Consider the following 27,685-nt stretch of genomic DNA (forward strand, 5'->3'; position numbering starts at 1 on the left):
GTGCCATAGAGTGCAGTGTTGTAGAGTGGAGTAGGGTGTCATGGAGTGGTGTGGAGTGGAGTGTCATGGAGTGTCGTAGAGTGGAATGTCAAGGAGTAGACTGTTGTGGAGTAGAGTGGAGTGAAGTGTTGTGAAGTAGAATGGAGTGTAGTGTCGTCGAGTAGAGTCGAGTGGAGTGCTGTAGATTAGAGTGTCATATAGTAGAGAGAAGTGGAGTGGAGTGTCGTAGAGTGGAGTGTCATGGAGTACAGTGGAGTAGAGAAGTGTACAGTGGTGTACAGTGAAATAGACTGGAGTAAAGTAGTGTAGAGTTGAATAGAGTGGAGTGGTGCATGGCGGAGTTGTGTAGAGTGGTACAGAGTGGAGGGACATAGAGTGGTGTAGAGGGGAGTTGAGTGGAGAAGTGTAGCGTGGAAGGGCATAGAGTGGAGTAGAAAGGAGGGGCATAGATTGGAATAGAGTGGAGTGGTATAGAGTGGAGTAGAGTGAGTTGGCATAGAGTGGAAAATAGAGTGGAGTAGTGTGTCAAAGAATAAAGTGGAGTGGAGTAGAGTGGAGTGGGATAGAGCGGAGTAAGTGGTCTGGAATGGCATAGAAGGAGGTGTATAGAGCGGAATGGACTAGAGTGGTAAAGAGTGGAGTGGTGCAGAGTTGATTAGAGAGAAGTGGTGTATGGTGGAGTGGTGTAGAGTGGAGGGAAGTAGAGTGGTGTAGAGGGGTGTAGAGCAGAGGGGCATAGAGTGGACTAGAGTGTTGTAGAGTGTAGTGGAGTGGCATAAAGTGTAGTAGGGTATTTTAGAGTGGAGTGGCATAGAGTGGAGGGACACAGAGTGGAGTGTTGTAGAGTTGTGTGTCATACAGTAGAGTGGAGTGGAGTGTGGTAGAGCAGAGTGGAGTGTCGTATAGTGGAGTGTCATGGGGTGGAGTGCCATGGACTAGAGTGGAGTGTCATGGAGTAGAATTGAGTGGAGTAGAGAAGTGTAGAGGTGTGTGGAGTGGAATGGAATGGTGTAGAGTGGCGTAGAGTAGAGTAGAGGGACTTAGAATGGAGGGGTGTAGCGAAGTGTGGCATAAAGTGGAGTACAGTGTCATAGAGTGGAGTGGCATAGAGTGGAGGAGAGTGTTGTATAGTGGAGTGGAGTGGCATAGAGTAAAGTAGAATGGGTTAGCATAGAGTGGCGTAGAGTGGAGTAGTATGTGATAGAATAGAGCAGATTGGAATAGAGTAGAGTGGCACAGAGTGAAGTAAATGGTGTGGAGTGGTGTAGAGGGAGGTGCATAGAATAGAGTGATATAGAGTATAGTAGAGTGGTGAAGATTGTGTAAAGTGGCGTAGAGTGGAGTGGGAATATTGATGTGGAGGGGCGTAGAGTGGAGGGGCATAGAGTGGAGGGACATATAGCAGAGGAGCATAGAGTGGAATAGAATGTCATAGAGTGGAGTGGCATGAAGTGGAGTAGAGCATCATTGTCAGATGCAATAACCTTAGATATCCTGAACCCAGCGGGAGCAATGTTCGTGCTTGTCCTTTCATGTACCTCACTGCGATGCGGACTGCATTTCTGCCAGCCTGTGTCACAATGAAGGGAATGGGATAAAATAATAAAGAAACAAGATCTTGTCTGTGGTTTCCAGGTAGGCATTGCCCTTGCTGTAATAACAGGTGGGCTTTAAGTATGTGGTGCATACCATGATACAAACAATAAACATAAATACAATTATAGACAGATCATCACACCTAATGCAAGAACTCTCCTGCACAGTCCACCACACTCACTTCAGTATCTGTATTATTTTTAGACCTGGCATCTTTGGTGTGTTTTCCCCTGTCTCTTTTTGCTTCTGACCTGTTTTTGTGCTGCAATTAGTTTGTGCTAGTTTTAGAACTCTGAGCACGTTATCACTGCTAAAGTGCAAGTGATCCCTTTGTAAATGGTATATGTAATTGGTTACCCTTGATTGGCAGATATGATTTACTGGTAAGTCACAAGTAAAGTGCACTGTGTCTACCCAGGGTCTGTAAATCAAATGCTATGAGTGGACCTGCAGCACCGATTGTGCCACTCACAGGAGTAGCCCTTTAACCATCTCTTAGACCTGCCACTGCAGTGTCTGCAGTTTTGTAATTCCATGTCGACTTAGCAAGTGCACCCGCTTGCCAGGCCCAATTCCTCCCTTTTATTACATGTAAGGCCCCCTAAGCTAGGCCCAAGGTAGCCCCATGGGCAGGGTGCAGTGTATTTAAAAGGTAGGACTTGTACTGGTGTTTTTCACTTGTCCTGATAGTTAAATACGGCTAAAGGCCTATATCTTCTATTGGTTATTGTTGGAGCTGCCTTGTAGCCTCTTACAAGTTTAACTTCCAATTGGGAAGAGATAGAGATTTGGAGTTTGAGTCCCTGAACTCACAATATAAAAATACATCTTTTAGTGAAGTTGGTTTTCAGATTGAGTGTTTGAAAATGCCACTTTTTTATAGTAGGCATTTTCTTTCTTTACCATTATGTGCCTTAGCCTGCTAGTTGAATCCACATCTGGAGGTAGAGTGAAGTTTGGGCTGTTTGTGCATCTACTCTAGACAGTCACACAAAGGGAGCTGAGGTGTTCCCTGCATATTGTGATGGCCCATCACCAGGCTAATGGGTCTTCCTGAGCAAGAGTGATGGGAGGAGTTGTCACTGACACCTAAATAGGACTGTGCCTGCCCCCACACCCTGTCGTCTGTCTGGAGCCAAGTCAGGAAAATGCAGGGTCTTGTGCGCTACAAAAACCTTCCTTTGAAATGTGCCTACTTCAAAGGCAGAGACTGGTATAAGTACTGGAGCTGTGACGCCTTAATTTCAGAACACTTCTGGGTTAAGGGAACATTCTGCCAAGAAGAAGAGCTGGAGAAGCTGTCAGTAGGGACCACCACTTTGCAGTGTGCTTTGCTGTGTTGGCCTGCTGCTTTCTGCTTCTGTCTTGGGCAGTGAAATGACTGATGTTTGCTTTCTACATCCTGCTTGCCAAGTTTCTCCAAGGAGTTTTGTGTACTTGCCTCCTGTTAAAAAGTCTCAGGGCCTTCAAAGACTTCATCTGCAGGCCCTGAACTCTTCTGCAGGGAGTACTGACCTGCCAAGTATTGCGAATTTCACTTCTGGGCCCTTGGAGGTGGCTTTTGCTGTAAAGAACCAAGAAATTCCATGCATTGACCTCCAGCACCTTTTTTTCCTGATGCAGCACCACTGTGCGGTTGAAAAACTAATGCATCACCTCGGGCGGCTAAATAAGCAGGACAGCACCTGTTTTGAGGTTGGGAAATCATTGCAGCGCCTGTTTTACCTCTATTGGATCAACCCAGTACATCCAGACTTTTGACACATCGCACCGGTGCGCCAAGTTCTTCATCGAAATTGGCCAGAAGTAAGGAACCGGGGCCATGTGTCCAGAGATCGATACAGTACCTCCCCTCACAGTAAAGGATGCCTCACCTCACCTGACAGTAAGGATCCAATGCATCCACCACCCCTGCGTTGAAATAACGAACTGACGCATCACCTCCCCAGGCAGTAAGGAACCAACGCATCCCCCCTCCTGGGAGTGAGGAACTGATGCATTGGTTTGCTTTTCCATCGCCTCACCTCCCCTGCAACTGTTTTCGTCCTTGATTTTAATGCGTCCCAGGTACTTTGTGATAATAGTTTTACATCCATATTTTCCTATGGACTGAACTATTTTGAACCTTTAAAAAAAGGGATATCTTGATTTGTATTTGTTGTATTTTTGTAGTTTTGGTCTTATTTAATACAGAAAAATATTGGTTATTTTTCTAAACTGTTGTGGTTTCTTTTTGTAGTGTTACTGTGTGTGTGTACAAATGGTTTACACATCGTTGCTAAGATAAGCCTGCCTGCTCGTGTCAAGCTACCAAGGGTGTGGGCAGGGGTTATTTTAGATGTGTAATCCACTTACCCTGACTAGAATAATGGTCCCTATTTGGACAGGGTGCAAGTCACTGCCACTAGAAACCCCCATTTATAACATTAGTGGCAGTGGCGGGACATGACTTGTGTTTGTACTTTGCAAACAGTAATTGGTGTACACTGCAACCAGATTGCAAACCACTATGCAATCACATACTGTTTTTGACTTTTCTCTTCTTTTGCAACTCCTGAGTTTTATCTACAAATCATGTCTCACTCTGGTGAGCCAGCAATTGGAGCTGCAGAGTCAATGTTTGAGATAGGGAGGTTGGAATCCTACACAGTACCCCTGCTCAAAAGGTTCTACAAGGACCTCAAATATCCTATCAGGAGCCTCACTAAGAAGGAATAGCTTCAAAAGGCACTGAGGGCCTGGTGGAAAACAAAGTTGGCTAGTGGGCACTCAGAGGATGAGAATGATGATGTGGAGGAGCAGAGCTTGCAGGGGAATGTTTTGGCTCAGGACACGCCTGAAAGGCCAAGTCCAGCACAGATGGTTGCAGTGTTTCATCCATGTAGTCTAAGAGAATGGTGCACGTGCCAAAGCATATAGAGTAAAAGTATACCAAGGAGGATGGCATCCAGAGATGGGTTTCAGGGATATAAGGCAGCGCTTCACAAGAATGGGGTCCCTGAGAAGCACTGAGTGGCAGGGATATGGAATCACTTCACATCCCTCCTTACCCAGTATGGTCTTACCCATAGTTCCCTCTAAAATGTGCGAATGCACACAAGGCATTCCTCCAGCTCGCACACTAGCTGCACTGTCTGGTAGGCGTCGACCTAAAAGTCCTATGACGTGATTAGTGTTGACCACACTACAGTGCTTTTTAGGTCTTGCCTATCGGTGCTGCGCATATGCGCAGCTCGCTCGGCGGGATTTAATGTCAAGGAGGACTTTGAGAGAAGTGCTTGAAGCCCTGCCCCTTAATTCCATTGGCTAGCATCACCGTTTATGGTAAACAATAGCCTGTCATTCGAAATAAGCTTTCTAAGTTGCCTCCCTTAGGCTTTTTTGTCCCGCCCACCAGGACTGCCTCGTCTTCTTTCCTTCTGTTGCAAACGATTCCTTATCTTTATGAGGTGTCATGTGTACTGCACGCTCCGGGCTTCCTGCTACCACACTGCATTCACAGGCCAGTTGGCTCTCTCATTGGTTAGCGACCCATCTCTAGCGTCATGTGTACTGTAACCAATCTCTGACCGGTCTATGAAGTGTTGTGTGTTTTGTTTTCGTTCTCCACATGCTTTCTCCTCCTCGACGTGCCAGGGCTTCCTGCTACCACACTGCATTCACGGGCCAGTCGGCTCTCTCCTTGGTTAGCGACCCATCTCTAGCATCACGTGTACTGTAACCAATCTCTGACCAGTCTATGGAGTGTTGTGTGTTTTGTTTTCGTTCTCCGCACGCCTTCTCCTCCGCTCCGCGCCAGGCTAAAAAGCGCCCGAGCACCATGGGCACTTTGGAGGGAGCAGCTGCCGACCTCTGCACCATGAGCAGCCACAAGCAGGATGGAGAGCACCAGAGCAGCATCGAGGAGGAGGTGAGGCACCCTCGGGTGCTTATGTGAGCCGCCGGGGCTGTACTCTGGTGACCCTTTGGTTTGAGCTCTTTTGTGACTGGCGCGTCGCTATTTTACTGCTGCCACTCACTTGCTTGCCCGCAGGGCATGTGTGCTGAGGGTAACATTCTCCTCCTCCCGGAGGGAGGGCAGCAGCTTCCCTCGAGCTTCCTTAGCGCCCAGTGATGACCTATCCATGAAAAATTTGCAGGGGTTTAGTGCCTCTTGGCACTGCGTGCTCTGGCTGACTTCTTGCTGATTTTCCGTCACTTTGGCCGCTTGAACGTTGCTCAGGAGAGTAAAGAGTCACCATTGATGTTAATTTGTTTGGTGTTTTTGTGAACACTTCGCCAGCTCTGCACACTGTTACCCACTGCTCCATTGACAGGTGTACCCTCACGGTAGAAGCGGCGTCCAGTGGCTCTCCAGAATTTAGCGGCCTCTACCTCGGTGTTGGGCAGCTGACCTGGTGGTCAGGCGGATTCTCTGACCCCCTCTTTTCGCATCAAGCTGGATAGAGGAGGGGGTTGCAAGATCGAGAGTGTGGTGGCCCTGGATGGGAGTCCAGCAGCGTCTTCCCAGTCTCAGCTGCCCATTCTACCAGGCCCGGCCTGGCTCCCAGCGTGACTCTGAGCATGCAGTCCTCGAGTGCCTTTCTGACCTGTGTGCACCCAGCTCTACCAAATGACCCCTCTGGCCTCCTGCCCTGGGCCTCCAGCAGCATGGATACCGGGCAGAATCCAACCTTAGCAGCAGGCTACACACCAGCATCGCCAAGGAGCGGTAAGGCGGATGCCGCCGTGCCCTTTTTTATGTTACAACTTCTTTTACAAGTGTATGTGTCCTCAGTGCATCATAGAGGGCTTTGCGGAGGTGTCCTATTTTGATTTTAGGCTGGTGTGCCTTTTCTTGCGTAAGTTATGCCACAATCGTCTATACTTCCTATGCACGTGCACTTTCCTCAAAGTATTCTCATCTCTCCGATATTCCCACGTTCGTTATTCTGGGGGCCTTTAGTTTGCACACAATCATTTTCCCTGAATCCCGTTGTTTCTTTGTTTCGTTGGTTTGGGTGTACACTGTTTCAGACCAATCTGGAACATTTATCAATATAGCGGTTCAAAGTAGCTTCATAACATATAAGTGCAAATGTGCCGTGATGTATGCTAATTGTCGCACTGGTTATATTTTCCAGTATTTTTTGTGCTTATTCTGAACAATTTCAGCAAAAAGCATTTGCTTTTATACAGATGCTACTAAATATTGCAAAGACATTGACAAGGGCAAAAATCAAAAAGACAAGACCAATTTGCTTTGCCAATGCTTGTTTATTTGTTAAATGCAACTTATGTAAAAGCTGCAGAGTGTCTCAAGGTCAAGAACTAATCTGACGAAACTAATACCTAGATTCCAACCAGTGTATTACTGTGATTGGGCCTGAGCGTTTTTGATAGATGATCTAATGTTCAGCAAAAGGCACTGACCTCCAGTGAGGTACAATTGGGAAGACGTATTAAACAAGCATTTGCAATGCAATAGGTCTTGCATTTATGCGAGTTTAAGCTATTGGCATTGTAAATGACAATGTCTTTTATTTATGTTTCAAAAATGGAAACAAAAATAAAAGGCATTGTTATTTGCAGGATGTATGACATTACAACGCATGCTTTTACCACGCATGCCTTTACAACGCAGTTTTTACAACGCATGCTGTTACAACGCATAGCGCTTAGGGGTGCTGGATAGGGAATAGTTTAATTTACTATTCCAACTCCAGTCCCCATGGATAGTAGGGAAGGTGTTGGATAGTAAATTAAATCTATTCCCTATCCTAGAGCGCCCCCCAGCGCAATGCGTTGTAATGACATGCGTTGTAATAGTTGCGTCGTAAAGGCACTGCGTGGTAAAAGTTGCGTTGTAAAGGATGTTTCCCTCATTTGCAATGTCAATAGCTCAAACTCACATAAATGCGAGACCTATTGCATTGCAAATGCTTTTTCTTTTACTTTCAAACAATAGAATTAGATTGCGTAAAACATAGAGAGATAAAATGAAAAACAAGGTCTTAAAAACAGTGGTCAAAGTGGGCAGAGGAAACCAGGAATAATTTCCCAAGCTTTATTACATTGATCGGAACAGTTCCCACATTTTCTATTAAAAGAAATCATTCCTGAAACGGTTGAGTTCCCGCAGGTTGAAAGGGGAGAAGAAGGGGCTCTTCTAATGTGAAGTGAGAGAAGGCGGAGGTAGCTGAAGAAGAAACAATATTTCTCTTCAAGGTGCCTGCTACCCGTACGAACTGTAATTGTTTGAAGTTGGTTTATCAGAAAATGTAAATGCTGCTTGGGGACCAGTTCACACTTTAATTAATAGAATCTGGAGTTTGTTCTTTCTACAGAAAGCTATGTAGAAGGTTTACACTGGGTATGGTAGCGTCGTACTAAAAACATAACTTTTGAAAGCACTGTACACATTTAAACAATTTGTTTGGACGTTTTGTGACAGTTGCACTATGTGCAGCCTAAACAAATGACGTATTCAAACTGCTTTCTATCATATGCTTGGGAAACTTAGTGCTATGAATATATGTCACTATTTCTGCACCAACCAGATTAAAATCTGTGACCATCTGGTTTCCAGTCCAGGGAAGGCATGGCTTGGCATTTCGGGCTGGACTGTTCCCATGAGGCACAGGGTCAGACTGATTTGCATATGGCCATGTCTGAACTGGGGTGGCAGAGTGGGCTAAAGAACGGTGATGGATTCTGGGTGTGAGTGTTTGATTGATTCAGATGCTCCATCCATCATCACCCCCTTTTGTACCGCATCTGGTTATACGACAGTCACCTGAGGAGTTCGCCTTAACCAACCAAGCTTTACTACCAGAAAAATGCATTTTCCACAGCTAAATTTTAAGTTGGATTTTTTTCCATTTAAGGTTTATGCCTTATATTTTAAATGCAGTTACTAGTTTGTGAAATGTCAACAAAATAGAGAAAAATACGTTCTTTTTGACCTCATCTCTGATTCCAACCACAGACACACTGACCCCACCCGCTGTACTTTGGATCATGGTTCCCATACTTTTCCTTATGCACTTTGACTACTGCTTAGAACATAGTAATTACCAAAATAGCAAATGAGGAGCGAAATAAGATATGGCAGGGGAAGAATCAGAGCAAGGAAATCTTTGAAGGAGAGTACAAAGAGAAGGGGATTGGAAAAGTACTTTGCACCATGTTGTCAGGACACAATGCTTTAGAACATGGGGATTTAATTTGACAAACCTAATGAGTTTTGGGAGTCGTAATAATGAGGTGGGCATGTGTTCTAGGAGTTGTAGTAAAAGGGTTGGGCCTGATTCTGTTGCAGAGAGTGGGCTGCCACCCTGATGATAATGAATCATATCAGAAAAGGGAATGAGTGGACACGTGCTGACAGCAGAGACCTATCCAGCACCTCGGACAAGAAAGGAGTGGAGGGCATGAGAAAGTGTCTGGTGTGGAAAGAAGGAGCAGGGCGATTCCCCCATAAAATGAATAACTCAAGGAGGAAAGCCACGAGGGACAAGCACCTGCAGTTAATTTCCATTGCAAAATGCATTTTACAGAACGAATCCACACATCCGGCCAGACAGTATAAAACCTAGGGCCATATTATCAAGAACAGGCGATAAAATTATCGCCGCTTTATCGGCAGGAAACTGCTGCTAAAGCGGCGATAATGGCCTTGATAATATGTCCCTGTGACTTTCCATAGCAGCCCAGGTTCGGGTGTTAACCTGGGCTGCTATGGTAATTCACAAGGGCATATTATCAAGCCCATTATCGCCGCTTTAGCAGCAGTTTCCTGCCGATAAAGCGGCGATAATTGTATCGCCTGTTCTTGATAATATGCCCCCAAATTTCTTTTAGGTCAATTCGTCTGATCTGATTCCTCGAGAGGGACATTAACGAAGTTGACATTCATCGCCATGATATAGCACCACAATTATGTCATCAAAGAAGTATTAAAACAATCCATATTTAGATATATTGACCTCCTGTCAAATATGTGCATCCTCTTCTCTCACGTGACCGTAACAGTATAGGCTAAATTACTAAATGTAGCAAATGTTTCCTGTTCTATAAAAAGAACAACGTTTTTGTCGTTTGGTCCAGAAATAATAATTGTGTATGTGAGAGAGAAACTGTGATGTCTAGGAATATTTTAAATTTGCATGCTGATATCTATGCCTATGAATTTATTTGCAAGCTCTAAACACAACCAGATCATGTGTAGTTAATTTATCTACGAAGCAAATGTAGATCTATGTAATTTCTAACTGTACATCTTACAATGGAAAGCATCCCGAGCTTCATTCCAGAATGTAATGAAGCTTAGCCAGTAATCACATTGGGGCAGATGTATCAACCATTTTGCGACTCGCAAAGGCCGAAATTCGCAGAATTTCGGCCTTTGCGACTCGCAAATGGTCATTTTGCATGATTTTGAATGTATCAAAAATTCGCAAATTAAGAAGTCGCAAAGATTTGCGATTCCTTAATTTGCCATAGCATTTAAGGAATCGCAAATTTTGCGATTCCTTAAATGCTATGTATGAAGCATTTTTCTTTTGCGAATTTTGGTTACAGAATCGCAAATTACCACCAACTTGTAGTTGATGGTAATTTGCGAAGTCCTCAACAAATGCACAATTTTGCATTTTTTAAGGTGGCATGTGACGCACACACATGCCCATGGGGCCTGTATGTGCGCCATATGAACACATATGTACATTTCCGGGGTGCAGTAGAGTGTCTTTCAGACACCCCTGCACCCTTGAAATAATTCTCAAATTGCGATTAGCAAATTGCGAATTCGCAATTTGAGAATTAGTTCGAAATCATTCCTATGGGCCTCATGGCCCATAGGAATGCATGGGAAATGATTCTTATTTGCGAATTCGCAAAATGCGATTTCGCAAATAAGGAAGTGTAAGGAATCGCAAAAAAATATCGATTTTTTTCATACATTCCATTTTGCTATTTCTAAATAGCGATTCCTTAAAAATCGCTATTTAGAAATCGCAAAATGGAATCTTGATACATCTGCCCCATAATCTTTTACCCTTCTTCCTGTATTAAAAAAATACACTCTCAAAGGGGTGCATAGGGTGGCTGATTTGGAATATAATTATTTAACTTTAAAAGTATCACTTACAGTTGTTGATACTCGTCTCTCTCTCTCTGTCTTTGTTCAGGTATTATCGTTGGGTGCCGATGTGTTACCGGAATACAAACTTCAAACACCTCGCATGAACAAGTTTACAATTTTGCACTACAGCCCTTTCAAAGCCGTCTGGGATTGGCTCATTTTGTTGCTTGTCATCTACACAGCCATATTTACCCCGTATTCTGCGGCCTTCCTTCTGAATGACCGAGAGGAACAGAAGCGACGCGAGTGTGGATATTCTTGCAGTCCGTTGAATGTTGTAGACTTAATGGTTGATATTATGTTTATTATTGACATTCTCATAAACTTCAGAACAACATATGTAAACACGAATGAGGAAGTGGTAAGTGACCCTGCAAGAATAGCCATTCACTACTTCAAAGGCTGGTTCCTAATTGACATGGTTGCGGCAATACCCTTTGACCTGCTAATCTTTGGATCAGGCTCCGATGAGGTAAGAAAAACTACTTTTGTTTTTGAACCACTTCCATAACATCTCACATTTTTCATAATTTTAACACAGCAAGTGCATGTTTTACCTTGGTTTTATTCACTGGGAATGATTTAGTTTTTTAAACAGACCGCCTTCTCGGATAATCAAATTAACACAAGAGGGTTTTGTTCATGTGATTTAATTTTTATTTATTTATTTTTGTCAAAAAGGATATTATTTTAGATCATAAACATATACAGAATCAAGACCAATACAATTATTACTGCAGTTTTGTCTGTGGGAATGCATCATAACAGTAAATTAGAAATTACAATGTTACCTCCAATATTTGTCGCAATACGATTCAGTAAATTAGAAATTACAATTTTACCTCCAATATTTGTCTCAATACGATTCTTAACTGTTGAATCGCATGCACACATAAATAGTAGGGACGGCATTGTATGATTCCAGTTGCTAGACACAGGAGGCAGGTTATCATATTCCAGTCACAAATAACATGGCATGGGCTCAATTTAAAAATTACTCACATTGAGAGAGGAGTTGGCCTAATGGCTAGGGCGGTCGACCTCGAATCTGGGGAACTGTGTTCGAGTCTCCTGTGATTCCGGGCAAATCATTTAATCTCCCCGTGCCTAACAAAATAAAAATTCATGTGTCCTCATGAAATGCAACTGCTGCTGTGTAAAGTGTTCTGATACCCGATTTGGGTCATGTTCGCACTATATAAAACTGTAAAAAACAAGTATATACTGTACTCGAGTTAAATATATATTTGAATTTCTCAGACTGTTTTCTTATTCGCTTAAGAAAGGGAGGGTCTCATTTTAGTTGAAGGTAATGATTTAGCATTATTCTTTTGAGAAACAGCAGTACATTGCACATAACGATTAAAGGCAAAATTAGGATTCCAGGGTCAGATAATCAGCCCATCTCCCCAGTCTTCACATGACACTCTTTTATTTCCTGTTTTAGTTGGAACAATATACCATGGGGTAAGTTTTAGCAGTTTCATGGACTACTACTACAAAAAAGAGGTAATACTTATCTTGGACCTTTCCTCATGCCAAGCTTGCAATTAAGCTCAACCTTTTTATACGTTACAAAAACCTTAGAATATGCATGTAAAGGAAATCAACATTATAAAAATATATGTTTTAACTTCAAGTGTTAACAATAAAACCATCCGCCTATGCCTAGTAAAATAAACTTTGTAAAGTATAGCCTTATGAATTTAGTCCAGACAGGTATTACTACAATAATGCATATCATGAGTGATGTGGGAAACGAAAACCCATAATATCAAATGGAAGTATCTAATATTGGATAAAGGGAAAGGGCAAAGCATAAAAATAAATATGTATCTAAGTGCATTTTTTACATAGTGAGTAAAAAATGGGCAAACATTTTGTGTATATAAGTTATACCTAATGCAATAAGTAATCATTTGGTTTATTGAAATGATTACTTTCTGGGGCTGACATTGCCAAATCAAGCATATTCAATTGACATACCTCTGTGTGGCCCTGTGGACAGCTGTGCTTCAGTAAGCCTGTTTTTGATGTGCTCCTTATTCAATTTGTGTTGTCTTGAACAACTTTGCATTGATTTCAATGTAGCCTCAATGTTGGTTTTTTTACTCATAAATGCGCACTAATGTTAAAGTAAGGTTTTTGGGTTAGACTTCTACATTAAAATTATTTACAAATTTAGGCCATACTACTATGTCGGTCGGTGAGCCTCTGACCACTCGTTGGAGGCTTACTGACCAATATCGTAGGTTTGAAGACCGACTGCCTAATTAGAATGTACAGAAAATGAAAATGGGCAACCCTATCGACCCTTGGAGGCTTGGGAAAATTAGGTAATAACAGGTAAATGTGCCTGCAAGGGATTTACTTAAGCAAACTCAGTCTGACAATTCATACAATGATATATCAAGGTTTTAGCCGGTAACTTGCAGTTAAAAAATATCTACTTCAGTTTTCAATATCTTCCCAAAGGATCTACAAAAGATACTGATGCAACAGGTATACATTCTTCATTAATCAAATTAATGAAATATGAATATATCATTTTATGAATTGTCAGACTGAGTGTGCTTAAGTAAATCCCTTTCAGGCACCTTTACCTGTTATTAATTAATATGTAGGCGATCAGAGTTTAAACTGGCCGATCAAAGAGGCTGTCAGCCTTTTGGAGGCCACACATAATTTCCTTTGAACGGCGTTTCCACCACGGGGATAAGGATGTCAGTTTCTTAAAGGAGTTTCATGCTGGGCTTTCCGACATGAAAAACCTGTTGGAAAGTGACTAGGGGCCGCCATGCCTCGGCCGCCTCTGGTTGGATGCCTGGGGGCACCTATGGCCGCGGTGTCTGCCACGCGGTACAGGGATTAACAGAAACTTCCATTTCTCTATGGGAGCTTGTGACCGCACCATCTGCGGTTGCATCAGAATTACAGTTTCAGGACCGCCTACTGAAGGACGGTCAGTCCAGAGACTGCTGTGATGTCGGTAGGAGGCAACTCCGACCGACATCATAATGAGCCCCTTCATGTCTTTAATGTATTCATGTGTCATTCTTTCACATAAGTTTCATACATGCCTCAGTGCATTTTGAGAACATTTTAGTCTTCATCAGGGGGTTAACAGTTTGTATTCTTGAGACCTACAAAGTCAATTAATATATTCAGCTTAGTTAAAAAATGTATACACTTTTTCATGAGTTCAACAAGAAAAGAAAATATTGTCATGTTTCAGAACAGTAATACTAGATTCATTAGGTTGTTACAGATCTTAAAAGGTATGTTATAGTACATTATCACATGTTGGAGCATTTACATAATTAAGATAATAGTCTCGAGGGATATATTTATGGTGAATACCCTGTGTTGTGACTGAAGTTGAAAGATGGTTCCTTTCTCTTGCAATTTGAGGAAAGCTGTTCTGACCACTTGTAGGTAGACAAGTGCTCTTTAAATTATTTTTGCTAAATTGTTGCAGAATTAGTTCACCCAGTACCTAATTTAATATTACCAGTCTACCTGTTTAAAAAACAAACCTCTATGCATGTATTGGAGTACTACATGGCCAAATGAGTACTACGTGCCCATATGCTTTCTAGCACTTGGTCCGGGAAACAAACATGGATAGATCTGCCCATCCTCATTTTCAATTTTATCCGCCAGCCTGTAGCCCATGTGTTTAATATGTAATGAAAAATACTCTCATGCATCAACACAATGATAGCTTAACACCAAGTGTCACTAGGTTGTTGCTGACATAGTAGATGGGAACACTGTATTATACTACCTGTTATAGCATTTGCATGATTGCAAATAGTCCTTTCAAAAGCTACATTGTTGGAGCCTACTTTGAAATAGTAAACTCCAGAGGAAGGTGGAACCTTTCTCCTGCACATCTGTGAATAGACAAGTACATTACCTCTTGTTTTAAATCATGTTGTCTAAAATTATATCAGAATTAATTCTATCCACGTTTTAGATTCAGAAATAGCTGTTAAGAAAGCAATTCTCATATCACACGTGTACTGGAGTGCATGCATTTGTACACCCTGGGGCTCACATCATAAAACCTGTGCTTTCTTAATGTAATCAAACTCACTAAAGCTTAGCAGTGTACATGGTAACATAACCCACAGGAGTGCACTGTTTGAATGGGTTTTGCTTTGTTATAGACCTTAGCCAGTGGATTTGTCCATGTAGCATGCTTAAAGAGTCAATTAATAAATTAATCCAACCACCATCAAGGAATAACATTTTGTTAACAGGGTAGGGCAGAAATAGTCTGTATGTTACAAAATGGCCACTCCATAGCACTAAGTGAGTAAAGTTGTATCAGAGAGGATAATGAAACAGATAATTCAGTAGAAGTAAGGATCTGCAAGATGAAGGGGAAGTTAGATGGAAATTAATCTGTTCATCTGCCAACACAAGGCAATTTAAAAGCCTTTTTGTTTGATGTAATCCCACATTAAGGGGCACATTATGATGGCGGACGGACCTGAGTCCGTCCGCCACCATAGAGTAGGAGGGATCGTCCGCAGGGGCTGCGGCGGTCCCTCCGTGCAGATTAGGATGTGACCGCCAGGGTGGCGGTCACATCCTCTATCTTTAACATTGCGGCTGGAGCAGCTTCAAGCTGCACCCGCCGCAATGTTAAAAATGCATACATTGCATTTGTTTGCAGCAAGCGGCAGGCACCGGTGCCTGCCGATTACTGCATACAAATGCAGGGGTGTACCATAGGTACCCCTCATGTGCACCCCCCCCTTCACCCAGGGGGCCCGCAACGGGCCCCCGCAGTGAGGCTCCGTATGCTTTTCCACGGCGGAAAACCCGCCGTGGAAAAGCATTTCTTTTTGGGCATCCTAATATGGCTGACGGTGTCTGAGAATCACCGTCACCATATTAGTGCTTATCCGCCGCGGTAGTAAGCCAACCGCGGCGGAAAAGCTGCGGACGGAAACCAGGACCCACCAGCCATCCTAATGTGGCGGTGGGTTTTTGGTGGGTCCGCTGCGGTTTTTCCATATCCTCCGGGCCGGCGGCGGCTTCCGCCGGCCCGGAGGATGCGGAAAAACCGCTATCCTAATCAACCCCTTAGTGTGAGAGGAAGGGAATTCCATAGGTAGGCCTGTATGTGAAGTCTTACCACTTCGGAATTCTTGAATCTCACCAAGTAGATTGAAAGACGGTTTTCATTTGCTGACCATAGATGCCTGTTTGTCTGTTAGGATTAGAAACATCCTAATTAGGTACTGTGGTGTCCCGCCAAGAACTTGTCAAGTTAACAGAGAATCTTGATTTCTATATTTGCCTCTATTGAAATCCAGTGCAGTGAACTCATAAGAAGCAAGATATAACTCAGATCATAATCAGATAGGCTGCATTGTTTGGACTTGTCGGAGGTCGTGTTTTGGCTATAGTCCCCCTTAGTGATTTTGCAATAATAATTTAGACCCATACCACTGCAAAGACTAGTGTAATTCATGAGGTGGGGACAAACTAATTCATTAATTCAGGTGGTCTTGATCACTAGTCGGGTAAGGATTCTAGTGCAGTATTCAGTGAGTTTGATCCAGGCAAGTTGGGAGTGCCTATTGCAGTTAACCGTACTTGCTATGAAGAAGAGGCCAGAGACTAGTATGTAGTTGGCCAAAGGCTCAGGATCAAGTGATGGGCTTTTTCAGTCATGGTGTTATCCCACCATGTGTGTGTTACAGGAGTACATAATTGTCTTGGAGTAAGACATTGGTGGATTAATCATTAGGGGTGTGAGGATAGAGTGGCTCATTTTTGATAACATTGGCATTGTGAGTTTTGTTTGGGGAGTACAGTAAGAGGAAGGTATATATTTTCTTTAGAGCGCTCACATGCAAGTTTAAAATGCTACCTGAAAGAGCTGAGCCCCAATTCACATCATATTTGTTAAAATAATTGAAAATGATAATTGTTTTTGTTGCAAACCTCATACTAGTGGGATGCCTTTCTTCTAGAAAAGAACAAAACCTACCTTGTGCATTATGTAGACTCCCAACACTCCTGTCAATGTATTTATTAGTACATATTTGCTACTGACAGAATCCAATCGATGTGCACTCTAGTTACTGTCTAAGGACCCCCTGCCCTTTTTAGGTTTCTCAGATTGGGTAAGTGAAATTGATTCTATAATAATAGCAATTCATGTATTTGAGTATTATGAATGTCATATCAATGCATATGGTTATAAAAATAAACTGATTGTTTACCTTGCTAAAAAAAAAAATGCCCACAGTCCCCGCTCTACTCCATGCTGATATGTCCTGTTCCTCCCCGGTCCTTCCTGCCCAATCCTTTGGGAGGACAGAGTATTCTTTAATGTGGCGATTGACTGGGAATATTTGGTTCTCGTGGGTCTCAGAGTCTGCATCACAAAAATATGACAAATATGCAACTAGTTTTGGTCAGGTAGGGATGTATTTGTCTTGCACAGTACCATGGTCAGCCTAGCAATAGTCCTGTTATATTTATACATAAATAAACTAGGTCTTCAAATGGTGTCCATTGTGCTCACAATACAACTGATCAGTAACTTTGCTATATTTCTGATCTAACATATTCATAAGTTCAAAAATATGTATTTCATTTTAGAGATGGACTTGCATTTAGCAGCAAATAATTGTGTAAATTAGTATGTGGCTCATATAAAAAAGGGTAAATGTTTTGTGGCGCAGTCCCCAGGCAACTCAATGTATCCTGAAAAAGAAGCTTGACTTGGCAATACCTGTGATGATATATTGGCTTCATTTTTTTCCATTGTGTATTCCTGAACGCACTTTTGATGAATCAATCTTCACAAGGTAGTAAATGATCAGACTGCTAAATTATTGAATATCTATAAACATTGCAGAATATGTTGTATTTTTAGTGTAGGTATCTGCAAGTAGTTGCCTTCAAATATTTACACCTATAGATGTAATCTCTATCTTGCATAAATTAAAAATAGTCCTATTTTATTGAATTTATTGCGTTATTGAAATACCTCTATTTATCCATGGTGATCTTCCATGAAAGCAAGAGAATCATAAACTGTATGTTATGACTGGGCGCCATTTCAGCAACCCCTGCTTACTTTTCTCTGTTCTACACTACTTTTGCTCTCTACTGATGAAGGGCTAAACCCAGAAACATGTGTCCAGAGATAGCAGCACTACCTGCACCAATTTTGGTGACGAAGTATAGCAACTTTGGAAGTAAGCGTACTGCATTTACCAAGATGCATTTGGGAGAACTGTGCTGGGATGAGAAGCAGTGTGCTACCTATCCCCTTGGATATCAATTCTCTGTATGGATGTGTTTGTACTTGATCTTAGAAATCTTGGAGATCTGCTAAAATACAATTGTCATTTTGGATTACTCAGACCTAAAATAAGTGAATATGTTATAAAGACTAAAAAACTAAAAATTATGGGAGGAATGCATGCAAATAGTCTAAACCACTGGCAATCACTCTGGGTAGCATTATAACCAATCAATGTTCACACACTTTTGCACTCTATAAAGAAGCCTGACTTATGCAAATAATTACTGACCCTGCTCCTCATGGAAACAGTCCACCTTGAAATGCCAGGCAATGCCCCTCCAAGAGGGAGCACAATACACTTCAGACTGATTTCAACCTCATTAGGCTTTGCCAGTGTGGAATAGCTCAAATTGTATCACACGGCAAGCAAGGGGCTGATGTCTTGGTATTGCCAGTAGACAAGATTATTGGCAAGTATTCCTCCCTTCATCTTTTTGTGTGTCATGTTGCAAAGACTGTCAACATTACCAAAGCAAACAAGTGGTTTATGGAGGAACTCATTCAAAGATGCACTTCCAAGAGGTGGTATTATATGGTCCTTAGTTTGGTTGGTTATATTATTTGACCATGGTGGCAAGAAAAGTTCCTAAACATCTATCTATCTTCAATCCTATATGTTCAAGTGTCAGAGCATCACTCTGTAATGTAAAACTCAGTCACTTTGATGGAACAATATCCATGGAGTGTGCTAATAATAGGATTAAAGAGGCTTTAGACATTATTGAGGGGATGTGCACAAATGGCAGTGCAATGAACAGGTTCAAAGTTATTAATAAGAGATAAGAAACAATATTTTCTGAGTGGTCACTTTTTACATGAATGTGTCAGAGCTCGAAAGTTGTAAATCTTATTTGAACAACAATTATTTTGAGTAGTTTGGTTAATTGAATTGGTTAGTGTCTAACCAGTATATTGAGGTGATCCACATAAGGGGCATCAGACTGCCAATGAAACTCATATCTCAAGCTTGCTTGACAGACTAGTGGAATTGTCTAAATCACAATTGTAATTTGAAGCTCACAGCAACATGTGACCAAAATTCATTGGTCCAGTCCTCTTTGAAGACAAACAATCTTACCCACCCATAGGCAGCATGCTTCATCATAGGGCCCCTCTTCACATCAACATCATTAGGGTGCCATTGTGAGCTACAACTCTAATAGGAGGGGAATTCTTGATGTTTTAGCAAAGTCAGAAGAGGATCCTCCATGAATGTCAGTGAAAGTTGTCTAACGGATTGAACCCTGCAGAGGGGAAACATAGAAGTGGTAACACTACCTCCTGGTGGGCCGGTCATTGTATTCTTGTCTCCAGTTGGTAGACAATAAAAAGGAAGGGGGCTTAATTCAACCTGATAAGGGAGGTGAACATGTTTCTGCCTAAATAGCATCCTCAAACATATAGACCAGCGCCCTCTCTGCTATTGAGACTCACTAAATAAGAATCGAAAAGCAAAAAGTAAATAAATATATACGACCAGTGGCAGATAGGTCTCCATGAAAGGCCACCGGCTGGGAAACTTGTGTATGTCAAGTAACAGACATGCATTATTATAAGACATACATTGAATCAGTGACTGAAATTAGGAGCCTGGCCTACCAAGTGGTGGGACCCAAAACTAGTAGTGTCATAAATAAAGGGAAACCACGCAGTGTTAGCGACAAGTGGGCGCAGTGTGCAATTTCCCAATATTGGGATAATTACAGAAGTCTTACTTATGTTAGGTTGGGATGTCACCTCAACTCTACCTCCAACTCAATCATAAAATATATTACTGGAGCAATGAGCTTGATTAATTCTAAAATGATGATGATGATGATGATGTTTATGATTAAAGGTAGCACATAACGCAATATTTATGTCAGAGGATTTTTCTGTGTTTGATATTTTGACTTACACCCTTGCACTATATTTAGAACTTTTTACCTGTGTATTTTCATACTATCCCTATATACTTTTAAATAAAAGAAATGTATTTCTACCTATGATAGTTAATCACCATGTATTTGTCATCACATCATTCTCTGCCTCACCTTTCTCAAATATCTAAATCCTAATCTTGGGGAATGAGTGACAGGTGCAAATGTATTTAAGGACTGAAGAACTGTTGAAACAAACAAGAGTTTTGGGGGTGAATTATTTATTGTTCATCTCAAATAAAGTAATCCAATCAGCTTTTGTTACAAGAATAGTGAATATCTTTCTCAACAACAATTAGTCCAACGTTTGTAATACTGAGAATTCATCTGACCTTTTAATGCCTGTGTTTGTACTCCCAATTTGGCTACTGCTTCACTTGGTAGGTTTTAGAAATTGAGGCTTCTGGTTGGCAGGATATACACACTGTCCAAGCAGGAGCCACAATCTTAGTCAGGCTAAGTCAAATAGACAACTTAAATTAACTTGTGCCCTTCCAGTAGCTTGGAACAGAGAAGTCAGGCTTAACTTAAGAGGCAATGTGTAAAGTATTTGGGCAACACTTTAATTACAGTAACACAGTGAAAACGCCACAAACAGTCTCCACACCAGTTTAGAAAAATAGAGAATGTTTATCTAAGTAAAACAAGACCCATATGACAAAAATCCACTAAGTAGAACTCGAGATATGAATTTTTAAAGATGAAATCCAAAAACAGTGTTAGAAATCAATAGCGCTAAAAGGTTACTTGAGGTGGCGCTTGACAGGGTTAAATACGAAGTTCAGGCCCACCACAATGAAAGACAGGCTGACAACAGGACGCACGCAGGTCCAGCAGAAAAAGTACCTTGTCTGGAGCAAGCGTCGGTGTCGCAGACTCGATGAGTCGGTTCCAGTTCACATAGTCATGTTGATGCGTCGAAATCAAGCCTCAAAGTGGTATCTTTGGATCGGCGCTGCTATGTTGTCGAGCCTCACATCAGCTCTGTGTCGTCGTTAAAGCTTGCAGTCTGGTCAATGCGTCGTCGTTGAGCAGTGCAAGGATGTCCTTGGATCAGCTGGGCATCAAAGGTAACTGTGTTGGCTCTGATCGGCACAGTGGTAACAATGCTTTGATTTTTGGGGGCCCAGGACTGGGGGGGTACCTCGGGCAGGGGTTGGAATCACAGAGGGCAGAGTCCAGCAGCACCAGCAGAGTTACATTGTGATCCAGAGACTTCAGAAAACAGGAGGCAAGCCAGCAAGCCCTTGGAGAAACTTGGGTTCAAGGATGTACAAAAAAGGTCCAGTCTCTCTTACTCCCAGGTAAGAAACCGCAGGCAGCAGACCAACACAGCAGAGCAAGAAGCAAAGTGATAGTCACTTCTTCAACACAGGAATCATCAGCAGCAGGCCAACACAGCAATGCAGGTAGCCAAGTGGCAGTCCCTCCTAAAGCACAGCAGCTCACCCTTCCAGGCAGAATGTCTTTGGTTACAAAATGGTCTGATATGGTGGTGTCATGTGTCCACTACTTATACCCAAATGTGCCTTAGAAGTGAGGGAGACTTCAAAGAGGCCTTTGAAGATCACAAGGTCCTTGACTTTCCTGCTCTGACTCACTACAGGGTGGTATGCTGCTCTTTATGTAGCGACAGGCACAGCCCTATTCAGGTGCAAGTGTCAGCTCCTCCCTCCAGATCTACCTCAGTAGGGACATCAGCTTGGTGCTGGGCCATCAGGTTGCAAATGTCAAACCCCTACTCCCTCAGAGGCACAGAACGGTTAAAGTAAGAAAATGACAACGTTTTAAAAGTGGCATTTTCAGAATTTAACATCCAACAGCACCAAAAGATGTAATTTTAAAGTCGAGAGAGACCAAACTTCAAATCTCTATCTTTTCCCAATTTGAAATTACATTTAAAAGATTTTAAGGCAATCCCGATGTTAGCCTATGGGAGAGATAGGCCTTGAAGTAATGAAAAACGAATTTAGCAGTTTTTTACTACCAGGACATGTAAAACTCAAAAGTACATATCCCACCTTCTAAACTCACTGCACCCTGCCCGTAGGGCTGCCGAGGACCTACCTTAGGGTTGACTAATATGTAATAAAAGTGAAGCTTTGGGCCTGGCAAGTAGGTTAACTTGCCAGTTCAAAATGACAGTTTAAAACTGCACACACAGGCTCTGCAGTGGTAGGCCGAAACCATGTTTAAAGGCTATTAAGTGGCTGGTGCAAACAGTGCAGCAGGCCTACTAACAGCATTTGATTAACAGGCCCTGGGCATATATAGTGCATTCTACTAGCAACTTAAAAATAAATTAAACATGCCAATTGTGGATAAGCCAATGTTACCATGTTTTGAGTACAAAGCATATGCACCTTAGCACTGGTTGGCAGTAGTAAAGTGCCCAGAATCCTAAAGCAGCAAACAAAAAAGCCAGTTAAAAGAGGAGGCCAGAAGGCTGAAAGTCAATAGGAAACCACACCAAGGATGCCAGGTCTAACAGTAGGTATTCAGTATTTGAATGATTGAGTTTCAACCCAAGAAAACACACAAATAAGATGTGATCTCTTGAAAAACACAGCAATGGTTTACATCTTTAATACAACATGTTGATAATAATTTAGCACTGAGCACTTAATAGATCTGGTTTCAATGTTAAGTATTCTAGGACAAATGGATAGCCATTCAGCCATAACTAAAGTGATGATAGATGCCAGTAACACTTTTGGTTTGGACAGACTACTGATTGAGTATTTTACATTTAACCTTAATGGATTTCCAGTTAACTAGCTTGGACATTAGCTTTAAATATTACTTGCACATTTCAAGAAGCAGAAGTTTGAGTGTCTACCTTGATGGCCTGACAATAGGGCTTTTTAAAAAGAAGCAGTTGCAGGTGTAACTACAAGACTGCTTATAGCAAAATCCTTACAGTTGTGACCTTCTAAAAACACTTTACAAGCAGTTCTGCAGAAATCAATAACATTGATTACACTCACTAATGCTTTATTTGCATATCCTATAAATATTTAAAGAGTCAAGTGTATTAGCAAAATATTTGGAAATTGGCTTTTACATCTCTGACGGTGTCACTAGCTACGAGGTTTTCTGTTGCCTTGCCTGTCGATGCTAGATTTTTCTCAAGAAGAATGATGATTTTTTTGTTAAAGGAAATTTACTCTAAATCATCATACTGGTAGCTCTTCGTTTTTCCCATTTATGACTGAATTATGAAGTATATCTCGATTTTTAGGAGGCCAGACAGATGTTGCAGAGACTATTGTATGTGATTTCATAGAATAATGGTTTAATGGAATACCATTACTGAGAAACCATTCCACCTCAACTCTTTAATGGATAATTGCAGAATGAATGGCATTTTCCATTTCCTAGAAACCGATTAGTTTAATATGCTTATTTCAAAATGGATTGTTTTTTGCATGCTTATTTTTAAGGTGTAAATGCAATGTTACTTTTGAAAACATTTTTGTTAGAGGTATTTAATTCAGTTCTACACTTCAACAGATATATTTTGGATTTCTGTTTACGTAAATCCAAAATATATTTTACATTGCCAAACAATCACTTCAGATGCTTTCAATTCACTGCCACCTCACCACACAAAAACACCATCTGTGCCTTCCATCTAAAAATTCCTCACCATGCCTAAGTTATACCAATTCCTGTCCCATAAACTCCACCCATCCCTGAAAACTAAAAGGACTTTTTAGGAAATTGGCTTACCAGTTGGGGAAGGAGATGAAACAGTACTTAAGAAGCTACCAAAATTCTTGTCAGGTTCAAATACAAGCAAACCCCTAATTAATCTTTGCTTAACCCTCTGCTAGCTTGGCACAGAAGCAGTCATGTTTAACTTAGAGACTATGTGTAAAGTATTTATGCAGCACGCCAAGTGGTAATAAAGTGAATACACAACACAAGAAAATTCCCACACCAATTTAGAAAAAGAGTAAAATGTTATAGATGATTTAACACCAAAACAACAAAAATCCAATCAGTAGAATTGGAGGTATACGATTTTGAAGATTTAAATAGAACTAGTGCCTAAATTCACAACACACCTACTGTGTTTATCTGGTCACGCAAGACTGGGACAAAGTCACAAGTTCAGGGCGGCTGCGATGAAGCACATGCTTGATACAGGTACCAAGTTAGGCCCAATGAACAAAGTACCTTAAATCCTGGTTGCATAGCATAGTGAGGTGTTGCACAGCAGCGGTTTGACGGAGCTGCAGGCCTGTGATTAGAGGTCCTGCGTTGTGGACGTGTCACTCAGTGGTGGTTCTGATGAGCTGCAGAGCTGTGATGTGAAGTCCTGTATCGGTTCTGAGGAGCTCTTGGGTCCTGCTTTGGGACACGTTGTGCAGCAGTAGTTGCGATGCAAGGCTGCGAGGCAATGTGTCACCCTGAGTGGGTTCTGCTAGGACAACAGTGGGACTGGCAGAGCACCTTCAGGCCCACTTCCAGAACTCAGGTGTCATCGCTTGGTGGATAGGACTCACAGCAGTCAGTGTCCAGGTGTAGGGTTCAAGATAATTGAAGGCTTTTTCTGTTGCTGAGGCTCTGATCAGGAGGCCAGCCAACTGGTCCATAAAGTAATGCTGATGATCTTGGGATCAAAATGCATGTCCAGTCCTCATTCAAGCAGCAGGGCAGCAGAGTAGCAAGGTAGCTGAGTAGCAGTCCTTCTTGCAGCAGAACAGCACAGCAGTCCTTCTTTTGAGTCTTCAACAGGTTCAGATGTGTACTGAAGATTTGGGTCTGAGGGTTCAATATTTATACCTGGTCCCCACATTGAAGTGAGAGAAACTTCCCCCTAAAGAGATATCTAAAATATCCTCTCTGTCTGCCCTGGCACCAGTTAGTTTTGGGGCACAAACCCTTTGTGAGTGGGCTGAGGCAGATCCTTTGTGATGTGCAGGTGTGTTAGGTGACAGATTCTCCCCTCTATCAATTCAGAGATGGCCCGTCCTGCCCACACCTATTCCCACTTTATCTCACTGTCTGGGAGTCATCCTCAAAGGCCATCTGCCAGCTACACCTATTAATGTGATGCAGGATACAAGCTGCAAGCACTAAAGAGTACCGAATGGTTAGGACAAGAAAATGCCAACTTTCTAACAGTGCGGTACAAAAGGGGGTGGTGATCAACAGATCTGGGTTTAATCATCACCGTTCTTAAGCCCACTCTGCCACCCCAGTTCAGACATGGCCATATGCAAATCAGTCTGACCCTGTGCCTCATGGGAACAGTCCAGCCCGAACTGCTAAGCCATGCCTTCCCTGGACCAGAAACAAGCTTTCTAGGGCTGGTTTCTGGCATTTCTGCCGTCTTCAGCCAGGCTTGCTTGAATTCAGTGGCAAAGTGAGCAAGGGACTCACGTCTGAGCATATCCTGCCAACTTATGGCGAACAAAGCGGTACAAAAGGGGTGACATTTTCAGAATTGTAACTTCATATCCGACTTTACCACTAAAGAGCGCTTTTAATTAGAATACTATATCAATCAATCAGCATGTGTAGAACGTGTGCCTGTCACCCACTGGTGTATCTGGGTGCTGGGGTGTGAAACAAGCAGAACAAGGCAAAACAGAGGGCACAAAAATGAGCAAACAGAGAAGGCAAACAGAGGGCAGAGAAATGAGCAGGAAAGGCAAAACAGAACAGAAAAAGGCAAAACAGAGTGCAGAAAAACAAGCAGAATAGGCATAAATGGAAGGCAGAAAAATATGCAGAAAAGGCAAAACAGAGAGCAGAAAACCAGCAGAAAAAGGCAAAACAGAGGGGAGAAAAGTGAGCAAGAAAAGGCAAAACAGAGGGTAGAAAAATGAGCAGGAAAGGGAAAACAGAGCACGAAATGAGCAGAGGAGGCACAGACAGGTGGCAGTAGGTAGACAGGCAGCAGAGGGTAGCGAACTGTGAGTAAGCTGGATAGGAAAACTGTTGCAAGGGGAGCTGACACGAGGACCTGCTCAATGAGGTCGCTCTGCGGTCCCCATTAAGCCGATCCTGCAGGGAGGGCAGGGTGCTGACTGTCAAGAGGAGGGAAATGGCAGGAAAAGGGAAGAAACTAGCAGAAAAACACAAAATAGAGCGTGGAAAAATTAGCAGAAGAGGGCAAACCAGAGGACAGAAAAACAAGCAGAAAAGGAAAAATGGAGAACAGGAAAATTAGCAGAAAAAGCAAAACATAGGGCAGAAAAACTCACAGAAAAAGGCTAAACAAAGCAAGAAACAAGCAGAGGAAGTACAAAAAGAGGGCAGCAGTCAGACAGGAAGCACATGGTAGAGGACTGTGGGCAAGCTGGACAGGAGAACTTGAGGAGCTGGCACAAAGACCTGCTCCCAGAGACCAAACTTGACATTCATACCTGTACACAATTGAAAGTTATAACTTATTAAATGTAATAAGGTAACCCAATTTTAACTTAAGGGAGAGATAGACCTTTCAGTAGTAAAAAAGAAAATTAAAATTTTTACGCTACCAGGACATGGAGAAGTCAAAAGTGCATGTCCAACATTTTAAATACACTGCACCCTGCCCTACGGACAGTTTAGGGCCCACCCTAGGTGCAACATATATGTATTAAAAAGGAAGCTTTAGGCCTGGAGGAAGGTTTATTTAACCAGGTCGAACTGGCAGTTTAATCTGCACATGCAGGCTGCTATAGCAGGCCGGTGACGATTAAAGGGCTACTTTAGTGGGTGGCAAATTGAGTGCTGCTGGCAGACTAATAGGACCCCCTAGGATATTGCGGCATGAATCACCAAATTTTGTGGCACTACTATGGAAATTTAGGTGCACAAATATGGAAATTTAGCAGTATTTTTTTAGGCACTCTACTTTACTTATAATCATTCATTTTCAGCCTGAAATCAATTGAAACGGCTTTAGCAGAGTATTCCACTTTGAAATAGGCATGTTTAAAGTGTCTTCAGCTCTACAGAAGCACAGCTCAAGTCCTAACCTCATGGGAGGAGGCGGTATTTCTCCCTGTGATGCTCTAGTGCCCATGTACGCACCCCTGCCGGTGCACCGCTACCTCTGGATCCTTGAAGCAGGACACCGCTTCCTCAGGCACCCTAGGGCGCAGGACCGTAGTGCCTGATCCAAATAGGTGAGACAGACTGCATTGGGAGGTCACCTCCAGCTTACATGATCCAGTACTCTTAGGTCGACTTGAGCATACACCCAACACCCTGGTACTATTCCTTGTGCAAAATACACAGAGCATCTTAAAACCTAAGAGGAAGTTAGGAGCATAACAGCATTCAGTGAGGTGGGGCTTGGAAGTGTCTTCATAAGGCACACCATCATCCACAGAGCACACGCACTAGAGGAGCGAACTGCTCTTGTTGAACTACCTTGAATTTGAGAAGGAACCATCTCCCCTACTGACTTGTAGGATTGAGAAATGGCCTGCCTGACCTGCCTACGTATGGTTTGTGATGTTGCCTTTTTACACCTGTTGACTGACCCATAGGAGGTAGAACACCTAAATTCCTTTCTTTCTTTTTTTCTTTTTAGAGTTTTATATAGCGTAAACTAGACCTGAAGATATCGGGTATCAGAACACTTTACATAGAACCAGTTTCGTTACACAAGGGCATATTCATTTTTGTTAGGCACAGGGAGATTAAGTGATTTGCCCAGAATAACAGGATGTTGAGCGTCGTTGCCGAGACTCGGACCCGGTT

The 27,685-nt window shown here is 42.3% G+C and overlaps 1 protein-coding gene across 3 annotated transcripts in view; it reads left to right on the top strand.

The window, feature by feature from the left end:
- The window catches only part of KCNH7 (potassium voltage-gated channel subfamily H member 7), a 1,437,897-nt gene that overhangs the window by 987,342 nt on the left and 422,870 nt on the right, over positions 1 to 27,685 (top strand). For all 3 annotated transcript variants that reach the window (XM_078681650.1, XM_078681648.1, XM_078681649.1), the window contains one exon: positions 10,767 to 11,192. In XM_078681650.1, the coding sequence (XP_078537776.1) occupies positions 10,767 to 11,192 (426 nt within the window). The remainder of the gene's footprint in view (positions 1 to 10,766; positions 11,193 to 27,685) is intronic.

Source organism: Lissotriton helveticus, chromosome 3_1 (genome assembly GCF_964261635.1).
Source record: "Lissotriton helveticus chromosome 3_1, aLisHel1.1, whole genome shotgun sequence".
NCBI classification, from domain to species: domain Eukaryota; kingdom Metazoa; phylum Chordata; class Amphibia; order Caudata; family Salamandridae; genus Lissotriton; species Lissotriton helveticus.